The sequence below is a fragment of the Lacerta agilis genome, chromosome 9 (assembly GCF_009819535.1).
Source record: "Lacerta agilis isolate rLacAgi1 chromosome 9, rLacAgi1.pri, whole genome shotgun sequence".
Classification (NCBI taxonomy): Eukaryota; Metazoa; Chordata; class Lepidosauria; order Squamata; family Lacertidae; genus Lacerta; species Lacerta agilis.
Window position 1 is genome coordinate 64,823,535 of NC_046320.1, and position 25,515 is coordinate 64,849,049.

General features: G+C 47.2%; 1 protein-coding gene across 1 annotated transcript in view; it reads left to right on the forward strand.

Moving 5' to 3' along the window:
* Positions 1-24,804, forward strand: part of SLC4A4 (solute carrier family 4 member 4) — a 198,023-nt gene extending 173,219 nt beyond the window's left edge. The window contains exons 19-25 of the mRNA XM_033160895.1: positions 4,434-4,612; positions 4,860-4,932; positions 9,351-9,419; positions 12,787-12,960; positions 15,074-15,235; positions 23,199-23,278; positions 24,543-24,804. Coding sequence (XP_033016786.1) covers positions 4,434-4,612; positions 4,860-4,932; positions 9,351-9,419; positions 12,787-12,960; positions 15,074-15,235; positions 23,199-23,278; positions 24,543-24,645 — 840 coding nt within the window. The 3' untranslated portion in view covers positions 24,646-24,804. The remainder of the gene's footprint in view (positions 1-4,433; positions 4,613-4,859; positions 4,933-9,350; positions 9,420-12,786; positions 12,961-15,073; positions 15,236-23,198; positions 23,279-24,542) is intronic.
* Positions 24,805-25,515: the final 711 nt, after the last annotated feature.

Here is a 25,515-nt window from a genome sequence, read left to right on the forward strand (position 1 = left end):
TTCAGATCCGCTCCCCACCCCCACCCCCCACCCCCGTGCGCTTTATACGTGAATGGAGCAAACTTGTAATTAAACAAACATGGTTTCTTTGGTCATATCTCGTTTGCGCCGAAGAAGAGGAGTTGAAAATGTTTTCTAAAGAAATAAAGATGGCCTTTGTTTTGGCTTTAGGTCAGGAAATGCTGCCCAGGAAGTATGTTTTTGGACTCCACCGGTCTTGGGTTTCTTTCTCAATGAACATTTACTCCTTGTTGATCTCATATCGGTGTCTGCGTACTATTTTTCTTCCATCTGCATATAGCTGGGTGGAGGCTCTTAGCCGACGCTGATTCTTGCTTAGATAGGACCTGGTCCCACATCTGCGGCAGAAGAAGGGCACCATTCTCTGTAGGTTGCTAGCAAAGTTCGTCAAGTACCCCCTCCCAGAGGTAGTTACTTCACCTTCTGTAGCAGCAACGCAAGGAGGATTTGAACAGCTGTCAGACTTTCCATAGCACTGTTTTACAATTGCAAGGAGGGTCATGGCAGCTGTGTGCTGTTTCCTTCGAATTCTGCATGCCCAGATGTGAGGTGAGCAGCTAGAATTACACCTGAACTACCTATATATATTTTTTCAGCAAGAGCATTGAGCTCCTGTAGGGGTGCAGCAGATGGATATTCCCGTTTCCGCCACATGGTTGTGTGCCAAGCTGTGTATTGGACCCAGAAAGGCTCCAGATACCATTTTTTCTCCTCCTGCAGCTGCTGTTTTGCTATTCAGGACCATGGGGACAACTCTGGGCAACAAAAATGTTTGTCACCTCAACTTGGCCAAAGCAAACTGAACATTTGGGCAGCGTGGGGTGAACCTCTGGAGGTGAAGTCAAACCGCTGCATTGGCAGCACCAAACTGACCACCCCTGGGTACAAGCCTGGGCAGTTTGTGTGGAGGTTATGGGCTGCTCAGATGACAAGACCCCACTCTTGGTTTTGCTGATGTGGTCCAGAGGAAAGCAGAGCAATGTGTTTGGCACCAGCTTGGCTGCAGGAGTTGCCGGAAGGAGGCATATAAGGCACCACCCAACTGTCTTAGGGACTCCACTCTGGATTTGTGTAGGGTTTACTCCTTAGCTTTTTCTTCTCCCAAAGATGACCCGCATGGCAGCAGAGGTTTAGGGTCAGAGTTTCCCTTCTCCTAGATGGGTTTATCTTCCCAGGTGGACGAGCCCCATCTGTCCAAGCTCTTATAGTAGGCCATGTTGTTAGTGGCTAGGAGGGCTTGATTTCAATGGGTTGTTAGCCACCTTGGGCCTCTGAGTTCCCATCTGTGGCATCATATTCATTCTCCCTTTTCCTTATATCTTGATTGTAGTTGAGCACATTTTAAAATCAGACTCGCAACAACCTTTGTACAGTGGTACCTCAGGTTACAGACGCTTCAGGTTACAGACTCCGCTAACCCAGAAATAGTACCTCGGGTTAAGGACTTTGTTTCAGGATGAGAACAGAAATCGTGCGGCGGCAGCACAGTGGCAGCGGGAGGCCCCATTAGCTAAAGTGGTACCTCAGGTTAAGAACAGTTCCAGTTTAAGAACAGACCTCCAGAACGAATTAAGTTCTTCACCCGAGGTACCACTGTGCCTCCAATTCTTATGCTGCCAGCTGTCCATAGAGCTTCCATTCTGCCAAATGATTATGCAAGCCACCCACAATCTAGTACCGTCCGGCTTCTTTGGGCTACAATTCCCATCAGCCCCAGCCAGCAGTCAGGGATGATGGGAACTGTAGTCCAAAACACATTGGGGGTGCCAGTTTGGGGAACACTGGATCACACCCATTCTTTGCTGGTGCCCCTCATGCCCCGAAACTCTTAAAACACCTGTGTGGTACCCCTCTGGCCCTCATCCCATTCAGACCCCAGCTTAATCTAGCTGAGATTCCTGCATTGCTGTGGGTTGGGCTAGATGACCCTTAGGGTCCCTTCCAACCCCACAGTTCTGTGATTCTATGAAAAGCTCCTTAGTTAATGGAGCTTTGCTCCTTAGTCATCACCAGGAATTGAAACAAGGCTGAAGCCCACTGCGTTTGTGCACGTTCATCCTGTTAACCTTCATCCCCCCCCACTTCTCTTTGTTATCTCCCCCCCCCCCCGTCAGAATTTAGATTTAGATTTCTCAGGCCAAAGAGCCTAAGTTGCCATGTGCGCTGATGGTGTTATGTAAATGATAACAACGGCATCTCTTAGCAGAGGCCCATCTCCCACTCCGTGGATATTGGATTTGTAAGGCTCATGTGACATGTGGGGTGCCAGTGGGGAGAACAGAACCTACTACTGTCGGCCAGTCGTGGGAGAACAAACAAACCCACAAAATTCGAGATCGGTTGCTCCTCAGGGGTTTCGGCAGAAGAGGCCAGGAGTCTGTTCCCAGGTTCCAATTAGTGTTCAGTTCACCACACGCCAGGGCTACTCGCCTTGGCAGAAATAGCTTTCTGTTGAAGTGCATATCAGTAACAAGGAAGAGGATGCAGTCAAGAGGGGAGAGTTTTCTGAAAGATAAACAAGGACCCAATTGTCAATGAGATGGCAGATCTTCATTTCTGGGCTATATTGTACTTCATACTGTGGGTGGAGGCCCTTGCGACAGAGTGATGCTCCATCCTGCCCCCAAACGTCCCCTCTATATGAAGGACCAGTTCCATCAGAAGGAAGAGTTCAAATCCCGTCTTCTCTTTGTCGTGCTAGTTTTCTGTGTGCAGAGATCCCTGCCCTTTCCCATTCAGCCACGTGAGCCCCTGCCTGCAGTTTGAAATGCACAACCTGGACCCAAGTACCACCTCAGTGTTTACCTCCTCTGTGGGAACCAGGCCGTGGTGTGCTCTGTAATTTGTTTAATAGGTTCCGAGTTTCTTGTGTTTTTGCAGCTGAGTGAGTCACACCTATAATATTTGCCTTAGCAGAAGCGCAGTTTCACAACCCTGGGTTTTAGGTTCCTTCAGCGAGCCAGCTATTGTGCAGTCTTGACAACCTTTATGCATCTAAGCTGGTGGGCGAGTAAGATGATATATGGATTTAGCTAAAGGTGGGCCTCGAGGCCAAACATAACCATATTATGTGGGTTACAATCCATTTGGCTGTGTCATAGACAGTTTTGTTGTTCAGTCATTCAGTCGTGTCCGACTCTTCATGACCCCGTGGACCAGAGCACGCTAGGCACCCTTATCCTCCACTGCCTCCCGCAGTTTGGCCAAACTCATGCCAGTCGCTTCGAGAACACTGTCCAACCATCTCATCCTCTGTCGTCCCCTTCTCCTTGTGCCTCCATCTTTCCCAACATCAGGGTCTTTTCCATGGAGTCTTCTCTTCTCATGAGGTGGCCAAAGTACTGGAGCCTCAACTTCAGGATCTGCCCTTCCAGTGAGCACTCAGGGCTGGTTTCTTTAAGGATGGATACGTTTGATCTTTTTGCAGTCCATGGGACTCTCAAGAACCTCCTCCAGCACCATAATTCTCATAGACAGTTACTGCTTTCTATTTGCACTGAGATATCAGATGGTGGGCTATGTTGAGCACTTGCCTTTCTCTGGGGCATCACTCAGTGCAGGATAACCCTACAGCATGCTCAGCTCAGGCTCTGTGTAAATACCACCAGTGAAGGAGAGTCCAACACCTCTGAGGCCATCTGTTCCATTGTCAAACATCTCTTAACCCTAAGACGCCTCTCCTAATGTTAAGCTAAAATCTGATTCCCTGCGATTTCCACCCACTGATTCTACCCCCTGCCTTCTGTAGCAACAGAGAACAGTTCTGCTCCATCCCTTCAGGCATGGCACCCCTTCAAATATTTGAAGACAGTTGTCTTGTCTCTCCTTTAATTTCCTCTTCTCTAAACTAAACCTTAAATTATGCCCTGCCTGCTTAGGAGCCAGTGTGGTGTAGTGGTTAAGACTCGTAATCTGGGGAACCGGGTTCGCGTCTCCACTCCTCCACATGCAGCTGCTGGGTGACCTTGGGCTAGTCACACTTCTCTGAAGTCTCTCAGCCCCACTCACCTCACAGAGTGTTTGTTGTGGGGGAGGAAGGGAAAGGAGAATGTTAGCCGCTTTGAGACTCCTTCGGGTAGTGAAAAGTGGGATATCAAATCCAAACTCCTCCTCCTCCTCCTCCTCCTCCTCTTCTTCTTCTTCTTCTTCTTCTTCTTCTTCTTCTTCTTCTTCTTCTTCTTCTTCTTCTTCCAACTTTTCAAATAAGAAAATAAGCCCCTTTCCTTGTTTCCACGTGCTTCTCCACTGCATAGAGCCATTTCTAGAGCACTCGTCCAGACGTTTCAAAGATAATTAAGTTAGCAAACAAGGTCAAGGTTGACCCTGTAATGATCCTGTCCTTCCTGCAGCAAGGCTTTTCCACCACATGCAGCAAGCACCCTACCACTGTTCCTCTTCTTTCCTCTTTGCAGAAAGGCGCTGGCTATCATCTGGATCTGTTCTTGGTCGCTGTGCTGATGATTGTATGTTCCTTCATGGGCCTCCCCTGGTACGTTGCTGCTACGGTGATCTCCATCGCGCACATTGACAGCTTGAAGATGGAGACGGAGACGTCTGCGCCTGGGGAGCAACCCAAGTTCCTGGGAGTCAGGTATGCCACCAGGGCCGGCCCTGACGTTGGGCAACCGGAGAAGAGTGGCGCTCTTCTGATCTGAGTCTTCCACAGAGAGTAGGAGGAAACCTAGCTTAGTAGCGCAGCCCAAAGAAATGAAGAGACAGAAGGCCCTCCAGTCAGTTGTGTATACAATAGTTCTTCGTGGCATTTCACTATTTTTGGATGACGGTGGAAAACTCCTTCTAAGAGGAACTGGTCTGATAATTGCTGGTTTCTATTTCAGGGAGCAGAGAGTGACTGGAGTGATTGTGTTCATTCTGACGGGCATTTCAGTCTTCATGGCTCCCATTCTGAAGGTAAACGATTGCTCAACATTTTTGCCTCTGCTTCACCCTCCACACAATGCTGAGCTATGTGTGTGTGTGTGTTTTGAGAAAGCGACTAAGTCTGTCATAAACATTTGGAAGGATTTTTCTAACATATCTAAGGAGCTGTAATAAATTACTGTAAAAGAAGAATTTCAAAACACCATTGCCTTTGTAGAGTAATGATGTTTCTTTGGAGCAAAAGCCGTACAGAGGACAGGCAAGAATGTTTTAGGGCAAAAGTTTGTCATTGGTATGAGCTTTCGTGTGCATGTGTCTGAAGAAGTGTGCATGCACATGCAACCTCATACCAAGAACAAACTTAGTTGGTCTCTAAGGTTCTACTGGAAGGATTTTGTTTGTTTGTTTGTTTCGACTACGGCAGACCAACACGGCTACCTACCTGCAATTAGGGCAAAAGTGTTTTTGGCAAACGATTGAAAAAGTTGCCGCAACACTTGCAGAGAATGTGCCTCCCTAAATTTGAGAAGCACCAGGCACCTTTCACTCGAAAAACCCCTACCAGGATGGCGGAACTACATGTCTTATGAAGAACAAGCCTGTCGCCAAAAATAGCAGTGCCCAGCCCATAATATTTTGCAAATTATCCTTCCTTGTCCTCATAATGTCATGCTGTGCAGTTCTTCACCCTCGTTCCGCATCAAGGGAAACCCATAGTAGAATCAACTGGTTGGCCACTGTGGATAGCTCAGTCAGTAGAGCATGAGGCTCTTAATCTCAGGGCCATGGGTTCAAGCCCCACGTTGGGCAAAATATTCCTTCATCGCAGGGGGCTGCACTAGATGACCCTCGTGTTCCTTTCCACCCCTACCATTCAACGACTCTAGGATGTGAGGGTTATAGTACTGCATACAACATAGAGGGAGGAACTTGGCATGGAGAGCAGGCACCTGGTTTGGGTAGCAGCCCTGAGCTGCTCGTGACTTGCAGTTCCACCCTTCCTGGTGGTGCTGAAATGGAATTTCCCCGAATTTGTAAGGGTTATATGTTTCAAATCTGGGCATGGCGTTTCCCCCCTCGTTTTTTAAAAATTGCTTTCCGCTTTGCAGGCTCAGATCATTATTTACTGTTTTGTGCTCATAGCCTGGCCTCTACCAAACGGCTCATGGCAAGTAACAGCAACAGCAACAGCAACAACAACAACAACAACAACAACAACATACAATTAGAACAATTGAAATTATGAAACTGAGCCCCAAAACAAGGACAGAGTAGAAAAATTGCTTCTGCAGTTCACCTTAAGTCAGGCTGTGACCCACCAGCTGAACAAACGTCTTGACTCACTGTAAAGCAGTTAGTGCTGTTTGCAGCCTTGGGTAGGAATAGCATATTAAGCACGGACAGCAGACCAGGGCAACGTGTGAGGAGCATTCTGTGTCTTTAAAAAGAGGTGCAGCGTCTTAAATGTTGTTTTTCCTGCTTGACCAAGCAGGCAAGGGCAAGAGTGCACGGCCCATATCCTCTTTAATTCTTTTATTCCCTTTTTAATTTTTTTTTTTTTAAAAAAACAACAAACTTTTTTCAACCAGCCCTCCAGCTTCTGGGTTGTTCATTAACAGCTGAGGTAGAATTGCATACCAGCGCATGGGTCTATATAATCATTTGTAACCGAAACCTGAAGCATAAAACATAGCCACGAAATCTGACTGTGGATCAGTGAAGCAGTAACGCAAGGCATGGTGGGGAGAGCTCTCCCCTATACATGGAGCTCTCCTCTGTACATGGAGGCTCAGTTTCGTTGTTTTCCATGCACTAGGCCTCCCTTCCTGTGTTGGCTGACGTCTCCCGCTCTAGAAAACGGAGCGGGTAGCATTTTCTTTTTTTAAAACAGAAAAATGAGAGAATGCATGAAGCGTTCCAGGATGATGCCACTGTGGGAAAATTCAAAAAGTGATTTAATACCTCCTTTAAAAAAAATAGATATGCCCTCAGGACATTTGAACAGAAATAGCAACTGGAGAGTCTTCTTTGTCTATGCACGTAGCAGTAAAACTAGCTGCAGGTAGGGAAGAAACAAGGGAGGCCATTTAGAGCTCAGGTCAGGCCAAGCCAGACAGGATTTTCTGAATTCACTCGCTGTTTGTAATGCCACCCAGGCATTTAAACATGCATTCCCAACCTTGCATTCTGAAGTAATCCTGAGACATTTGGATCATGTCTCTCCTCCCTCCATCCTGAGCACATAGAGAAGCCCCCAGGGCTTTTCACTCTTGACTGTGCAGTCGGTCATGTTCACTTCACTGTGATTGTAGTAAAGAGCATTATTTTTCGTGCTCAGGCGGAGTCCCCCAAACCCCAGGCAGCCCCTGAGCGGAATAGCGACACAAGACAGCGTGCTATGGGATCAAAATTAGGCCACAACTTCATTAAGATTCAGATGTAGGGAGACCTTGACTCAGGCATTGGGCGTTTATCCTTCCCAGCCCCCAGCCGGGGATCTGGGAAACTTCAGGGTTATCCAGCATGTGTGGGGATTGGGCTGGCCCTGGAGAACATATGTTCAAGCAGAGAGTCCGCCCCCCTGTTCGCCGCCGCTGGAGGGGGAGGGCAATGACAACCTCTGGGCGTATGGCCAATTTCTCCCCCCAAGACCCCTTTAATGGGAAACCTGGTATTGACGCCGCAATGGGGGCGTGGGGTGAGCGCCCCACGCCCCCACCCCTTTATGAAGATGACTAAAGTATTCCGCCCAAGCCTGCAACCGCCAAAGTTGTGACGTATTGCTACAGGAAAGGTGAAACCTGCCAATGCAGGGAAATTCCTTTCCGGCCCTTCAACAGCAGCCTTGACATAGCAGTGCCGGTGTACCTGTGGAGAAGAGGTTAGCCTGCAAAAATGAAAAGGTTATTTGAGGGAGTGGAGGGTGGGAGAAGATCTGGAGCCCCGAGTGGTGCTTCCCAGGTATGTAACACCTTCTATTGTGTGGGTCTGTGCTACCTCCCCTTACCTGGCCAACCCCCCTGGCAACACCTCCCCCAGGCGGAGACCCCAGGTATCCAGCCCGGGAAGGTGAAGACAGCCCGAAGTACCAGGAGCTGCTCTGGGATCCAGGCTGCTGCGTCGACCACGCAAAATGCGCACCCCGTTTGATGCGGGGAACGGTCATTCTCAACACACTGGGATCATGTGTTGTTGCATGCTCCTGCAGGCCAGATCTCTTAAAAGATTATTAATGCAATAGGGAATGCACTGATTCCTTAAAGCTCCTGGCATGTGATTTTGTTGTTGTTGTTTCTTGCTCTGCTGTGCACCGGAGGTGTTTAAAAGTGAGCGCAATATCTGGAAGCAGGATAATATAAAGCAGTTCATGAGGGTCACTGAGTAAGCCCTGCCTGCCATATAGTGGCTCGTGCCTGTTACTACAGTTAGCAGCTGTGCTCTGCATATCCTTTAACATAATTGCTGCTGCTTCTTTTGGGCACTCTTGGATTCACCTGTTCTACACTAAGGGTTTTGAAGCAAAACCTGCAATGAGTATTTTCAAACGGCGCTGCTTCTTGTTGGCAGCATGCAGTCCAGGCAGGAATCCTAGATGAGTTTCTAGAAACCAAGCCTCATGAGGCAGTTAGGTATGTTTAACCTGAGAAAGAGAAGACTGAGAGGTGATACGCTAGCCATCTTCAAATATCTGAAGGACTGCCACATGGAAGATGGAGCAAGCCTGTTTTCTCCTCCTCCAGAGGTTAGGGCTTCGTCACTTGAAAAACTGCACATGTTTTGAAAATGAATAAAAATTAATCGGCAGGGGAAAAAACCCAACATCTGTAAACGAGGCACCACAAATTAAACACCCGAGGCAGAGCTTCACTATCGATGCCAGCTAATCCCCCCCCCCCAATGGAACCCGTTTGCACATTAAAGCAGCAAATGTTCCAAGTGTGGCTGTTGGCACCTGTCTCTCTGAGAGACAATGGAGTGTGCCTCGAGAGGTGAAGTCAAACAGCTGTGTTAGCAGCACTGAAGTGACCTCCTCAGGTTGCAAGGCTGGGCAGTGTGTATGGAGGTCCTGGGCTGCCCAAATGACAATCACACACACACACACACACACACACCTGGCCTCACTGATGTGGTCCAAAGGAAAGCCGAGCAAGACATTTGGCACCGCAAAATAAACGTTCATTGACCATATGTCTAGAGACCTTGAGGGGCTGTGCACTTGTTTGCAAGCCAAGCCTTAGATCAGGCCCCCCAGATGTTTTGAGACTACAATTCCCATCATCCCTGACCACTGGTCCTGCTAGCTAAGGATCATGGGAGTTGTAGGCCAAAAACATCTGGAGGGCCGAGGTTGAGGATTGCCTGCCTTAGATGCATGGCAGAAGGATGAACTCTTGTTTCTTAAAAAAGTGCTTACTTCATGTTTTTTCCCCCCTCTCCCCCACTTTTAGTTTATTCCCATGCCTGTGCTCTATGGCGTGTTTCTGTACATGGGTGTCGCTTCCCTTAATGGAGTTCAGGTAAGCTTTCTCCTTGGCAACCCAAGGTCTTATGATTGGCGGGGTGCATGTTACAGAAGTCCCTTGTCGGGAAAGATGGTAAACATTAACCAGCCTCCTCATTCTCACACATCTGAAGTGGGTCATTCAGCTCCTGGAAATAAAGCACATGGCTCAATTGGTCAGTTGGCCGATAAGGTGCGGGAGACCCCGTTGTTGGCATCTTCCAGCTGCGTGCCAACATGTTTCCTCTTCTGGAACTCTGTTTATTTTGATTAACATCCTCTCCTGCCCTCTCGCCTTCCATCTCGTTCTCATTCAGAAAGGCATGCAGAAAACGGATCGGTACTGTATGTGTACCACACACACACACAAAGTACACGGCTGTGGTACAGATTTATACCATTCCCCTGAAACAGTGCCAGATTTACATGTAAGCTAAACAAGCTATAGCTTAGGGCCCGCCCAAAAAAAATTAAAAGGGAAAAAAACACCTGGGTGTACATTTCCGAAATATAAGATAAAAAACAAATAAAATAAAACCTACATACAGCAACAGTGTTTTGAGTTGTGTAGGCTCCTATGATGTAAGTAAAGGCCTGCTAGCCTGCTCCCTAAATTATCACTGGTTTGCTCATTTCTATATATAGGGTGCCTACATTCTGCATGTGCAAATGGCTTTAGATACCTATTAGGTCCATAAATTACCATATAGCATATATTCAACACAAAAAAACAGTGGCAATTTGTTGTTGACAAAGGACAGCTGGACATATAAAGGGCCCCATTACCTTCAGTATCTTAGGGCGTCATCAAACCTAAATCTGGCCCTGCCCTGAAACGATACACACTTTATTAATTAAAACAATACATGTATTATTAATGGAGTTGTTTTTTTTAAAAGAATTGGTTTCAAAGACAACCCTGTTAATATCAGCAGGGCGCAGGGTTTCAGGGAAAGCAAGCAGAGTTGTCCAACTAAGCATGACGTGGGTGGGTTTAATACCCCTTGGCAGAGGACTCTTCCTGACCCACGTTCTTGTACTGGGGTCTTTTACTGGCCCCTCTGTGTTTCCCTGTGGAACTGTGAACTCTATAGAAAGCAACATAGATGATTGGTTTGCAGTTCTAATCATTTATCTCTGGAGGAAAAACAGCACAACTGAGAACTCCTGGTTCTGGAACACAGTGGCTGTAATTTGTGTACTTCCTTATTTTGCAAATATATAAACTGCTTCACAGCCTTAAGTTACGGATATAGCGCACAGTAAGATAAAATGAGATGAAATGCACAAAAAATGACTATTTAAAAACAAAACCATTTCTACCAACTTTAAAACAAACAGACAATAAGAACATTTCTATAGATGCATAGTTAAAATTCCATGATACGGCTGGGTCACACTTCAGGAAAATCCTTCTGGACACAGACTTCATCTGTATTGTACATTTAAATCAGCATTATACCCTGTGGTAGCAGGAAAGCTTTCGCTCCGCTCCTTAAAGTGGTATGAAATCGCTTTAAATGCGTCATGCGGATGGGGCCACGAAATCTTCATCTGCCACCTAATTCAAAGGAATCTTAACTGTAGAATGCAGTTTTATGCCAGGAGGTCCAATTGTCATAGGGACCTGCTCTGTAGCCGTATGATGAATTTTAGCCTTGCCCATAAAATGAGACCGTCTCCCTCCAATTTATGAAGAGGCTTGAGTTGATGTGGCTGAGTTGGCAGAAGCTCATGGGAAGCTCGCGGTTCATAAAACCTGGCAAATCTTGAAACCTCAACCTTGTCGCTTGAGAAAACGCTCTGCGAAAGCTCTTCCCCTCGGAGAGCTTAGCATCTTGAACTGGCACCAGGAAAAGCTGGTTATGTTTCTGTTAACTTTCTGGCACCTTGTTAATTGCATTGCTCTTCTGTGCTTAATAGAAAAAAGGAGTGCATGTTTTGTGTCCTCCCCTAGAGATTTATTTGGGCCTTGGTTTCATTCACTGGATTGAGATTAATCTGGCTTCAGAGCCAGCCAGCTGCGGGAAGAGGGCCAGGGTGCTGCCAGAGGACAAATAGTTTATTGTTAATTCTTGCCTGAGCTTAGGCCTTTCCTGGGGCCATCACTCAAGTGGAGGAAAGTGAGGAGGGCCGAGGAGGGGAGGTTGGTTCTCAGCATAGGCATACAAGCTAACTAAATAGACGAGGGAGCATCTTCTTCCTAGAACAACACACTGCAGGAACACTCGCTGGTTCTCAGGTTACACAAAGGTCACCATCAGCTAAAACTTGAGTTGCACATCGTCCTGTCTTTGTGGCAACAATTCCATTATGCACGTGGCGCTGCGGGCAAGTGGGGGTTCCTCCTGCCTCACTACGATATGCACATGTTCCAGGGCCGGCACACCCATGAGGCACGGTGAGGCAATTGCCTCGGGCGGCAGCATCCACAGGGGCAGCAGATTCAGCCTCCAAGGAATGCCTCGCCTCTTCTTAGGATGGGGACTTAAGAGCTCTGAAAATGAGTGGGGATGCTGGTGAAGTTCATCTGAGTCAAGGCGAAAACCCGCCTCAGATTTGGAGCAAGCTTTACAAATCTCATAATGCTTGTTTGGCTCAGATTAAAATCAAAGCCGAAAAGAGATTTGATTGATCCTGGGGATAGCTCAGTCAGTAGAATGTGCAGCTCTTAATCTCGGGGTTGTGGGTTTGAGCCCCACTTTGGGCAAAAGATACCTGCATTGCAGGGTTGTGAACTAGATGACTCTCGCGGTCCCTTCCGACTCTATGATCTCAGACATCCCCTTTGCCTTGAATCACACTTCTGTTGGGCAACAATGACTGGGATAAGTGGAAAAGAGGTGCAGGGATGGGGCATTAGGGTGCTGGTGAATCTGGGGGTGGGGGTTGACAGTCAGCGTGTCTGGGAAGCAGGGAAGAAGTGCGCGACTTCCCAAGTTGGCTTGGCTTGGAAATTTCGAGAGTTAGAGCAAGACCCTTTGCAACGAACGGACGTAAGTTAGTCGTGGCCATTAATTTCAGCAGACCTATTCCAGGTAGAACCAACATTGTATACAACCCTAACCCAGGTTATTATTATTTTCCCACTGAGAATTAGCTTGGTTTATTTCCAGGCGAATCTAGCTGAGGCTGGCCACTGGGGAAACCCTTCTGTCACTGCAGAAAATCTGCACGATGGCGCTTGTGCGTTTGAGGAGAGGCTCCTGCAGCTCCCACCTCCTTTGAGCTTTAAAGCAGTACCAAAGCATTGCTGATTCACCAGTTGGGTGCTAGAAGCAAAACTAAGCCTACCGTTTGCTTTTTCTGCATTGGTGCATGCCAGCACCACACTGCTAACTCTCTTCCTCCTCCTCCTCCTCCTCCTCCTTTCTCCACCCCAGTTCATGGACCGCCTGAAGCTGCTCCTGATGCCTCTGAAGCACCAGCCTGACTTCATCTACCTGCGCCATGTCCCCCTTCGCCGGGTCCACCTCTTCACTTTCCTCCAGGTGGTGTGCCTGGCTCTCCTTTGGATCTTGAAGTCGACAGTGGCTGCTATCATATTCCCAGTCATGGTAGGTTGGCGCGATCGTGACTGCCACATGTTGGACACATCCTTCCTTCTAGTTCCACCCGACTTGCCTTGCTGGTCAGTGACACAATTCCACAACCTTACTCCTTCCCTGGCCCAAATACGGAAACAATTTGAACATATTTATTTTGCTGAAAAGCAGCGGGTGGCGCTGTGTGTTAAAACACAGAGCCTAGGGCTTGCCGATCAGAAGGTCGGCGGTTCGAATCCCTGCGACAGGGTGAGCTCTCGTCGCTCGGTCCCTGCTCCTGTCCACCTAGCAGTTTGAAAGCACGTCAAAGTGCATGTAGATAAATAGGTACCGCTCCGGCGGGAAGGTAAACGGCATTTCCGTGCGCTGCTCTGGTTCGCCAGAAGCGGCTTTGTCGTGCTGGTCACATGACCCGGAAGCTGTATGCCGGCTCCCTCGGCCATTAACGTGAGATGAGCACCGCAACCCCACAGTCGGACACGACTGGACCTAATGGTCAGGGGCCCCTTTACCTTTACCTTTAAGTTTAATAATGCAGTGCGAGATAGAGAACAGGCCTTTCTTTTTTCCTTAACCCCCCCCCCCAAAAAACTCATATGTGTGTGTGTGTTTTGGTTCATATCCTGTAATCCCTAGGCTTCTAAGCCTTCAGGATAGTAACAAAAACATAACACACAATGCTAATAATTGGAATATCCAATGAATCCGAAGTTTGGAGGACTCAGAATAGGCGAAAGGAAAGGACTTCTTCACACAGTGCAGAGTTAAACTATGGAATTTCTTCTACAAGACGTAGTGATGCCCACTCACCTGGATGGCTTTGAAAGAGGAGTAGACAAGTTCATGGAGGGCAATGCCATGTTTTGTCGGACTATTTGCCCCCAAATATCACTTGTTGGGAACTGGAAGTAGGAGGTGTGCTGTTGTTCTCATGTCCTGCTTGTGGGTTTTCTGGGACAACCTGGCTGGCCATTGTGGGAAAAGGATGCTAGACTAGATAGGCCTTTGGCCTGATCCGGCAGGGACCATGTTCTTATGAGTACCTAATTAAAGAGAGATCTTCAAGAAAACCAGAAGGCTCATGAGCAAGTCCTGCAGTATGTCCTAGCTGAGATCCGTGCATTGCAGGGGGCTTGGACTAGGTGAACCTCTGCTCCCTTCCAGCTCTACAATCCTGTGTCTCGGCGTTAGTAATGGAATTTGTTTGTTTTCTCTATTTACGGGTATATAATCAGCATAAAGCTGTAGCAAGGCAGAATGCAACATATAAGAATAAAATCAACAAAAAAGGAACCATATCAATAAATGCTGATTGGTTAGAAGGGGAGGGGAGACCCTCATGTTGTAGAGCCCTGCCTAAACAAAAAGGTTTTCAAAAGATGTTTGAAAGGAGGGATGGGTAGATATGAAATATTTAGGTATGCAAGTGAGATGGCCGCAGTTTCCCGCAGTTTGGTCAGACTCACGTTGGTCAGACTCATGTTGCGGGAAGCAGTGGAAGACAGGAGTGCCTGGCGTGCTCTGGTCCATGGGGTCATGAAGAGTCAGACACAACTAAATGACTAAACAACAACAGTAACATGGCCAACGTTCCTTGTTTTGCTTTGTTTATTCATCACTTACTCATAGTTTGCTCCAAGGTAGTTGTCCCGTAGGCTGCAGCCAGAGTCATGCAAATTATATTTGCGTCCCTTTGCTGCAAATTACAAAGTGAAGCCAGGAAATCCTTGTGTTTGCCATTCTTTTTTTTTATCCTGTCTTATTCTCCTGAACATCCCCATTAAAGACAGTGCAGTTTTGCAGCTCTGCCTGTTGCAGAATTGGCAAGAGGCGCCACTTGACATCATGGTCTCTGAATATTGTACCGTTTATTTCCAACCTGCGGGTGACTCGAGAAATTGAAACCTGGAATCTGAGCGGCGGAGCTTCCGATCGATTTCAAGCCGGGTTCACTGGAGCGGCCGCTCAGGTTTCAAATGTTGTTAACCCTTTCTTTACCAGCCCGGAGGCGAAGGGAGGAGCCCTGCGTTGGATCAGGTGAGGCAAAAGAAGGTAAGCTTAGGTGCCAGAGAGGTGGGGGATCTGTTGCACGTCAGTAAGGGAGTGCTGACTTCTGTCCTGATAGATCCTGGCTCTCGTGGCAGTCAGAAAGGCGATGGACTACCTCTTCTCCCAGCACGACCTCAGTTTCCTCGACGACGTCATTCCAGAAAAGGACAAGAAGAAGAAAGAGGACGAGAAGAAAAAGAAGAAGAAGAAAGGCAGCCTGGACAGTGACAATGAAGATGTAAGGCCATTTCCACCATTGTTAACATTTTTTTAAAAAAAGTTTTTTATCCTGGCTAACTTGTGTCAGCTCTTCAGGTTTGGATTACGTACATAACTATTCTCACTTCATGCCACGTCAGCCATGAAATCACAGGTTCTTGTCTATGTCTGATGCTAGAGACAGAGGTTGATACACCTAATACACAGGGCTGTGTGTGTTTCTCAGTTCTGCAGGAGGTGCTGAACTCAATATTGAAGTGGGCAATGCCTGCCAAAGTTTTCAAAAACGAGAAGGAAGTTGGTCTGGTGGTTGTGGGGAAGCCAAAGGAGTGTCTTGTATGGTTCGTGCTAACCTCTCTCTAATACTAGCAAAATAAGAGGAAATACTTCGTCAAATTGCAGAATACATGCAGCTCCCCACCCCCACCCCTTTACACAGAATTTAGGTTACCTGGCTGCAGGATTTTAATCTACTGTAGCACAAAATAGACATAGCCCAGCTGGTGCTCCTTTTCTGCCTAAAATGGATTTGGAGCATCCCGAAGCTGTTGCCCTCGCAATTCTCTGCTACACAACGCCGAGCAAACTCAGACATGGTGGTCCCACTCAGCCAGTGGAATGCGTAGTTACTTCTGCATTTGGCTGACAGCGCAGGATCATCACATCCAAGCGCAAACTTTGAAAAGGAAGCTTCTGTAATCTTTAGCTGTGCATACACCAGCCTATACCAATAGCCTGTGGGATTTCTCCCTCTGACAATTTTGTGCATCCAGCCAAACATGAAAGTGACCTCATATTTGTCTGGCTACATTGGGATCACAATGCACAAAGGCACCCAGTCTGTCTCCACCCACCTATAGAAGTTCTTCAAATGTCTTTTTTTTTTTTTTGGCTCTGGGGGAATTGCCTCGTCACCTGCCTGGTCTGGCACTGAACCCATTGGGGTTCCTGTCTCCTGTATTTCCAGCTCTTTTCAAAAGCGCTATTGCCCAATAATGCTTTTCTGAAGCCTGACAGCCCTTGGTAACCTTCTCGGGTGGATGGTTCCAACACAAGTCCAGGAGATGAGAGAGATGGCTGGCAAAGCGTTCTTGTGAATGCAGCTGAATTTTCTTCAGTCTCCACAGTCAAAGGAATTCCTGCTATCAGCTGCTTTGATCACACATCACGTTTGTCCATATGAATATGTCCTCAGCAAATTTGGGCAATGACGTTCATGAAAAACCACCCAAAGCCTTGCTTTCAAGTCTTGCCTTTCCCAAGTTATGGGAGAAGGGTTAATTTTCAAGAACCTATTTTTCCCCTCCCTTATCAAAGTCTATTGATATATGACAGTTCCTTCTCCTTTCTCATGTTTATTATGCTCCCAAGTCTTGATTTTTCAGTTAATTCTCTGTTTTTAATAACAATAATAAGGATAAGAATAAGAATACAGTAGTATACCGCAGTGGCAGAGCAAGCCTCCGCACCGCCCGGGGCGGTGGCACGGAGGCACCCCCCTGGGTGCGGGACGCCACGACGCATCAGATGCTCTGCACATGCCCAGAATTCCGGGCATGCGTAGTGGATCCGAGCTGGCAAGCGAGCGGCGGGGTGGGCAGCCCCACAACCTGCCACTCGCTTGCCGGCTCGCCGCGGGAGCAGCAGCGCCAACCGGATGCATCCGGCCAGCACGGCGGCGAGCGGGGGGCGGGTCAGGCAGCCCCACGACCCGCCGCTCGCTCGCCGCCTCCCCACGGGAGCAACGGACGGGGTGCTGGGTGGCAGGGGAGGGGCCGGGGAGTGTCACCCCACCTCTCCTGGAACCTGGGGCAGAGCACCCCCTACGCCCCGCCCTTCCTACGCCACTGGATGTCTCAGGGCACACACAATCTTGGCAGCCGTCCACACTAACAGTGAAAATATTATTTTTATGTTTCCTTTCATTTTCGTTTGCCTTTTGTTTTAATGCTTTCAAAGCATTTGACTTGCTCAATTACATTCTGCATTGTATGTGTTGTTGGTGATCTCACTTTAGGAACAGCAACAAGAAAAGCGCCTGCCTGTAGGGTGGCTTTCGATGACCTCTTGATTCCAGGTTTTTGAGCCTGACTGACAGACGGGCGTGCTAACCCAACTTTGTGCCTTGCAACGTGTTGAATTGTGTTGGGATTTTTTTTAAAAATACTCATGTGCCTTCAGCTGTTCTTCCACATTACGAAGACTCCCTAGGCCACCGCCGCCATTTCCACATGTTGTTAAGGCAGGTGGAAACCGCAGAAGACCTTTAAGGGCTGCTCCTATGAGGCTCTGTTCTGGAAGTCGGCAACTGGCATCCCACGGGGCAGAACCCGGACTGAGGAAGGTCTTTATTGGCTGCTAGGTGTGTGTGACACAATTGAGGCGTGTAACTTTCCAGGAAGCTCCATACTGACTAGCCTCAGAAAGCAGCAAATTGAATAAAGGATGGTGTGTGTGTGTGTGTGTGTGTGTGTGTGTGTGTGTGAGTGTGTGTGTGTGTGTGTGTGTGTGGACTGCCCTTGAAACTGCCCCAGAAACTCCAGCGGGTGCAGAATGCTGCAGCGAGGCTCCTCACGAGGTCCCTGCCATGGGAGCATATTCACCCAGTTTTTTACCAGTTGCACTGGCTCCCGGTGGAGTATAGGGTCAGGTTCAAGGTGCTGGTTTTGACCTTTAAAGCCCTTTGTGGCCTAGGGCCCTCGTATTTACGGGACTGCCTCTACTGGTATGCCCCGCAGAGGACCTTAAGGTCCATGAATAACCATAGTTCAGAGGTCCCGGGCCCTAAGGAAGTCAGGCTATCTTCCACCCCAGGGCCAAGGCCTTTTCAGTGATGGCTCCGACCTGGTAGAATGCTCTGTCCCATGAGACTAGGGCCCTACAGGACTTAACCACCTTCCGCTGGGCCTGTAAGACAGAGCTATTCTGCCTGGCCTTTAATTTGAACTCAGCTTGATTTTTTTATTTCCCTTCTCGTCTCCCCCCTCCCCTTTTTATGAAGATTACCCGCTCTGGGACCCCACAGCTAATTCTCCCCTGGCCTCCTCGCTGGCCCAAATAGGACTAATTTAGCCAGCTAGCCCTGGTGACTATACAATGCTTATTGGATGGATTCCCCCCAATTGATTTTTGAACTTTGAATTTTATTGTTATTCATGCTTTTATACTGTTATTTTGTGCTGCTTTTATGTTGTATTACAATTAAGGATTTTTAATTCGTTGCTAGCCGCCCTGAGCCCGGGTTTCTCAACCGGGAAGGGTGGGGTATAAATAGAAAATTTATTATTATTATTAAAAGTGTAAGACAGCTGGGGAGCAACAAAAGCATTTCTTACAGCAGGTGCTCCCCTTACCATAGCCCCCATCAGGCCTAGCCAGCTTACACTGAGTGCATAAGTTTGGCGAAGGCTAGCTTACCGGTTCCAGTTGGCAAAGGCTGGTTCCTGGCTTCCAGAAGCATTAGGATAATTGCACCAGTGCTCAGCTGTCTCTCTCACGCAACTTCTCTCCATTTCCCCACCGTAATAATTCCTGAGCCCAGCAGTCATGAAGCCAGCTAGTTTCAGGTGCCACGTCCTGCCAGGGGTTAACTGAATGCTTGTGAAGCACGAATACCACTTGACCACTTCGATCTCTGCACCGTCAGACACAGTGACTCAGAGATTTTGCACTGTTAATTAAGAGGCAGTGGTCCATTTATTTATTAATAGGGGGCAGTGTTTGGGCACTTAACATATTGGTAAGTCTGCCTTCATTGACTTCCAAGGCCGTTTTTCAAGAGAAAACGTGGCACCGTCATTTGGCTTTTCTGATTCAGTCCTTAGGGTTTATTGGCCATCCTTGACCGTTCTTCTTTGTCTTTGGTCTTGATGGATCACCCTCAATAGTGGTGGGTTGGTTTCCTGCTCAGACTTGTTGCCAGCTAGGACTCCCATGCTTTTCATAAAACGAGTGCAAAATGTCTCAAGTGATTTGTGCCTTCTATGGTTAAATTATGGTCACCAAAACCTATAAGGACCATAGCTGTCAAGATTCGGATTTGAAAATAAGGGATCAGCAGTCTCACCTATCCCGGGGACAGTCACATGTCAGTGGTGGGCGGAGCCAGAAGCAAAAGTGGGCGGAGCAGCAATGTAAACTCCAAGCGGGCTCAGGCTCGGAGCGGAGCAAAGAGGAGGGCAGCCATGTGCTCCGCGCGATGGAGCCCCATCGTCTTCTTGTCTGATCCCATCAAAACAGGACAGGAAGCAGCAGCTGCTCAAAGGCAGCCAGGCTCCGCCCGCCAGCTAACCCTATTGGCCGGCTGAGGGGCTCGGCTGCAACGGATAGGGGCTGATGCGGGGGGAGGAATACACCCCCCTGTAAGCACGGGAAACGGCTCCCACTTGCTTTGAGGGCTGAGGCTTTTCTCTCCAAGTAGGCGAGGTCTTCCCACCCAGTCCCTGGCCAGCAGGGGAGGAGCTGCTTCCATTAAAAACGGGAAATTTAAGGGAAATAAAAAATAAGGGAGAGCAGCGGGAAACTGCTTAAAATAAGGGAGAATCCCGGGGAAAACGGGGTACTTGACAGCACTGATAAGGACCTACCAACTGAAGTGTAGCTTTGGGCCAATCCGCAAACACACCCTCCTTATACTGCAGAGATGGAGTCTGGAGCCCAACCCCATTCCCGTTTCCTGAGTTTAGTAGACTACTTTTGGAGCTGTGATGAAGACCCTTCTGGAGGAACAGTACTTCTGTCAAATTAGCAGTTGTGGCACTTGATGACCACAAGCTGCTCGGAGGAGCAGAAGGATGACGAGGATAAACAACAAAACAAACAAATGCCTGTTGGCCTAAAAGTTCTGCAGTATCATTCAAACAACCTCCGTAAACCGGACAGCAATAAAGTGCGCTGAAGTGCGTTGCGTGGTTATTTCCTTAACCGCCTGCAGGTGGAGCTGTTGCTGAACTTGATGCCGCAGTTAAAAAAAAAAAGCAATATAGCAAGTTTGTAAAGAATCCCTGAAATGCCAGAGCTGGGCTTGTACGCCCTGGATAAATCTGTGGGGAATGGCAAGAGAGAGCGAGAGAGCGCACGGGCGAGATGGAAGGATTCTAAGAAATTTTGTGCACGTTTCTTCCACAGTCCGACTGCCCCTACTCAGAAAAAGTCCCAAGTATTAAAATTCCAATGGACATCATGGAACAGGAACCTTTCCTAAGTGATAGCAAACCTTCCGACAGTGAGTAGAACTAACACCTTGCATGCCTGCTTCCGTCTCAATTGCACCTCCAAAAAAGCAGCTATTTAGCGATATATAGATATAGGTTTATATATCTATATATACTTACAATATTGATTTTTTTTAAAATAAAAAAATAAAAAACCTCGTTCCGTAGATGTTTTCTCTCCCCACCCCTTATACCTACATGTTGTTTCTTTAAACCAGTCTTTTCTTACACAGCATGTACTATATATATAGATATATTTTTGGTTGGCTTTTTAAAAAATATCTCTTTCTTGTAAGTTCGTTGGTTTTGGTTTTTTGCTTTTTCTTTTTTCTTCCTTCCTTCCTTTTGTGGCTCCATTTTTTTTTTTTAATTTGCTTTTATCCAGCTGCTAACGGATCCGTCACTAGCTCTCTCTTTCTCTCTTTCTAACCCTCCAAATCAATCCAGCCCATTTACGGCATGGTATATTTCCGACCCTGCACGGTGGATGTATGTGCACTTTCTAATGCTCTTCAATGATTTCCTTTAGCTCTCCCCCCCACCCACCCTTGCTGGCTAATCTTCTGGTTTTGCAGCCTTATAGAAGCGCCGCCACCACTGTCTCGCACTGTTTGTTAGGATCCACTCACCCGCCAAAAATCAGAACTTAAGCATATAGTATTTGTCCGCTGTGTCGGTTTTTGTTTTTTTGAATAAGAGGTCATCCTGTGAATCACATAGCACTATTAACACGCTTGTCTTCCTTTAGGTGGCTTGGGTGTGACATTCACTTTCTTCTTGTCCAGTCTTAAATTTGTGCTAATACCCCCCCCCCAAAAAAAAACACGTGATTGCCTTTTTTCATTTCAAAATGAGAACGAAACACTGCAGCTCCACCTCCGCTTACTCCCCTGCCTATCTTCTGCTTGTTGCTTTGTTGATTTTTTAAATTTTATTTTAAATGGAATGTCAAAGGTGATTGCATATGGCAGGTCTTTGTACGGTTCGGCGTGTGTTTTGCTGAATAGGAGGAATCGTGCAAAACTCGCAGGTGGATGTTTTGCGAGTTGGTGGGAGGTGGGAGAAGAGTGCATGGCTTGGCTCTCTGCAGATATAAACCAAGCAACAAATATCCTGGCGGGGGGGGGGGGTATCAATGTAGACTGGATCAAAATCTTCCTGCCCTCATGGTGCCATTGCAGCATGCAAAGCAAGAGAACCAGACTTGCAGACTGTCTATTTTGGGTAGGGGAAGATGGTGGAAAGAGATGGGCCTGTTAGACATGCTAATTGAATGGAACGATGCCGGCTGGATGGGTAGACAGGAAGACGGTAAGTGTCAAAAGCTTCAGATGCAGGAGAGATGGAATAAGTTAGGAGCCAGGGGCGTAGCAAGGGGGCGGGGGGCAGTCCGCCCTGGGTTCCATAACGGAGGGGGTGACAAATTATCAAGGAACAATTTTTTGGGGGGAAAAATTCGATTATTTTTTTTTGGATTTTTTTTTAAGCCTGCTCCGAAGATCTTGCCTTACTATACTAGGGATTATATAGTTATATATGAAATTTCATGCATATCGGTTAATATCTTGACCCTCCTCCACCAAAATAGCTGTTCACTTGGCCGTTTTCCTATGTCATGAAGGCTGAAATTTCAGTTCAGAAGAACACTTACTGTTCCCAACCCTAACCCTGTGGAAAGCCATCTAATTAGACTTTAATTTGATTTTGAGATGTTTTTAGGAGGTAATTTAATTATTGTTTGATTTTATACCAATGTTATGTATCTGATGTTAGCCACCCTGAGCCCGACTTTGGCCGGGGATATGAAATAACGTAAAACCATTTTTTTGCGGGGGGTGGGAATCAATGGGGGGGGGGTGACAAGAAATTTTCCGCACCGGGTACCACCTGGCCTTCCCATGCCTGGGGGGGGGGGGGCGTTGACAATTTTTTTTTGCCCCCGGGTACCAATTTACCTTGCTATGCCCCTGTTAGGAGCAGCACTGGTGAGCGGGTTGCTTGGTTCAGGGGTAATCATGGTGGCAGCAGAACAGTCAGATGGCACCACAAATGTGTATTAAAAAGTTGCTACATCTTGCATACAAAAACTGCCATTTCTTGCTATCTGGATCCCAGGAAAATGGAGCTTCCCATTTCCCTCTTGACAAGGATAGAGATGGGGAAGCTGTGGTCCTCCAGGGGTTGTTGAATTCCCAAGCAGGATGGCCATTGGGCAGAGATGATGGGGACTGGAGCCCAAGAGTGTTGCCATATGTACAGAATTTCCCGGACACGTCCGGGATTTCCACAGCAAAATTAACGTCCCGGGGGAATTTCGAAAAAATCATTAAAGTGTCCAGATTTTTGCCAACAGAACAAGTAAGTGTCTGTTTGACCAAACAACTTTTGGGGTAATTCCCCCCCCCACCCCCCAAAAATGCTCAACAACTTTTGTGTCTGGGCTTTTTACTTCTTGAAATATGGCAGCCCTAGAGTCCAACAACACCTGAGGATCCGCAGCGTAAACGCAGAAATATCCTGTGCTGTTTAATGCAACCACTGAGTGGGGTCATCCGGAGTTTTGCAGTACATTGTCTGCAATATGTTGATGGCGCATAGCAGCTGGGGCACCGTCTTGCCTCGGTAACGGGCAACTTTGTACTCGGCTCGAGATGTAGCAACTTTAATTTAGCTGCTTGGAGTTTATTCATAAATAAAAGAGGGGTAGAGATTTCTAAAAACAACCAGTCGATAAGCATTATTATTTTATTTTTCCCAAAAAAAAAACAGGAGAAAAATCACCAACATTCCTTGAACGCCATACATCATGCTGATAATATTCCTTTCCTGCACTCCCACACAATGCCAAGGTGAGGATTTATGTGGATGTACGACCTGCACGCAAACTATTTGTAATTCAGCTGCGGATTTTTGATTGCTCCGGTGGGGTGAAACTCCAGTGCAGAAGTTTCACTGCAAATGAAATAAAGCTATGACAGCAATCTAAATGTGCCGGGATCAAGCCCTTATGCAGAATCAGCAAAAGCTAATGATTCTGTGGAGCTTGCCGCTTTCTCAAAATGCTTGGTGTCACCGAAATATCGATCCCCTCTGGGCGAAATACGTCACCTTCATAAAAAGTTAAAGCTCTTTTATTGAGCTGGCATTCTCCTAACTCAGGATGAACCAGGCTGTGATGCATGGGAGATGCTGAAGAACAAGTAATCGTGTAGCAGACGGTGTCCTTTTGAGCAGGGCGGGTGGGACAGAAATGACAACCAGAAAGGAAGGCATGATGCAATAGGGGCAAATGTCAGGTTCTGCACTTAAGCAGATGCCCAAATATAAGATGGGGGGGGGGAAGGACACCTGGATTGCCAGTAGTACAGGATCGAAGGATCTTAGTAGACCACAAGCTAAACACAAGTCAACAGTGTAATGCTTTGTCACGAGGACTTATGGGAATTTGCAGCCCGGCAACTTCTGGGGGGCACGAGGTAACCTCATCTTTGAATTACAAGATGGCAGCACCACCCAGCAAATCTAATTAGGGTTTTCTGCTGTAGAATATCAATGACCAGGTGTCCGGGATCTCTGGAAGGTACCCACTTGGGGAAATCCACTTTACGAACTATACCATACTTGCCTTCTCCTTGGGTTGTATCTAGAAAGGCATTCTGTGCCAAGGCTTCTAGAATCGCTCCAGGCCAGTGTGTTTATTCCTGCACGTATCACGTAAGAAATACCTCCCACCCGGTTGAAACATACCTCCCAAAGTTAGGGAACATCTCTGGGTGTTCTCTTTAAACCCTGGCCCATGTCCCAGCGCACTGTGCAAGTCCTACATGACCTAAGCGATGCGTAGCACCTTTGTTGCGTTTTCAAATGCTCCAAGGAACGTTCAAAGGAACGTTATTTATTATCCTGTATCTACAGGGACTCCGCCGTCAGAATGGGGTAGTTGCAACCAACCCTGTTGCTGCCTTCATATTCCTGTTTGGTAGTTTTCATATTTTTGCACCCACATAAAAGATAGGGGTGGTTAGAATGAGCAAGGGAGGGGGGGGGGAATTCAACTGAGTGTATAAATTCTGCTTTTATGATTTCGGTTTTCTTTCTCATCTCTCTCTCCAGCCCTCCACGAACTCCAATGAAAGTTGTGCCTCAAATTAGAATAGAGCTTGATCCTGAAGACAGTTATTTCTGGAGGAGCAAGGGAACAGAAACTACGTTGTAATTTGTTCGTTAATCTTCAGCTGAAACCGGCTTTTTTATCTCCTCCTCCTCCTCCTCCTCCTCCTTTACTACTAGCCAAATATCCAAAATGCTCTCTGCCCAGGTAAAACCAAGGCAGATTCTACTCTCGAAAGCATTTAGGTTCCCTCCCCCCTTTCCTCTGTTTATTTTCCCCAACTCGGCACTTTTCTTCCATTCTGACCAAGACACTTTTCTTTCTTGGTTTTGCCTTTTCAGTCACACACAATATGTAATCGTACGTCCTCCTCTTGAGCTTTTCAGCAGAGGGTGGAAGTATTAAGGATATATTGTCGCAGCATTGTGAAATGTCAGCAGAACTGACTGGGGTTGTTTTTTTTTTTTTTTTTTAGTCGTGAATCAGTGTTTTTCTTCTGTTTGGGTCCCTTCTCCCCCCCCCCAAATGTCTTTTTTCCCTCTTTATCAGAACAAAACTGACCTCTGGGTCTAATCCAGCACCCCTTCTTGTTAGTCCTCAGCTCCGGTAAAATGCTGCTAACCGTAACATGTTCTTAACATCACCTGTGCTTCAGTAGTCTCAAGCAAAGGAATCAAAAACGGTACATCCCTTCCCCCCCCCCCCATCACTGTTGTGAGTGTGTGGACCCCACCCTATGCAACTTCTATTCTGTCCCAATTTAATGGATTGTTAACCTGTCGGCTGCATTGACAAGTGTTATTTTCTTTTCTTTCCCTCACCCCCCCTTTCATTGTTTTTGTTTTAAATTATGGGGGCCTAACCTGCGACTTATATTTTTTTGTCAATTTTTTAACTGTTGTTTTTTTTAAAAAAAATTACTGTAAAAAAATGAATTTTTTTCCTGCAGCAGGAAACATGATAGTTTTGAGTAGT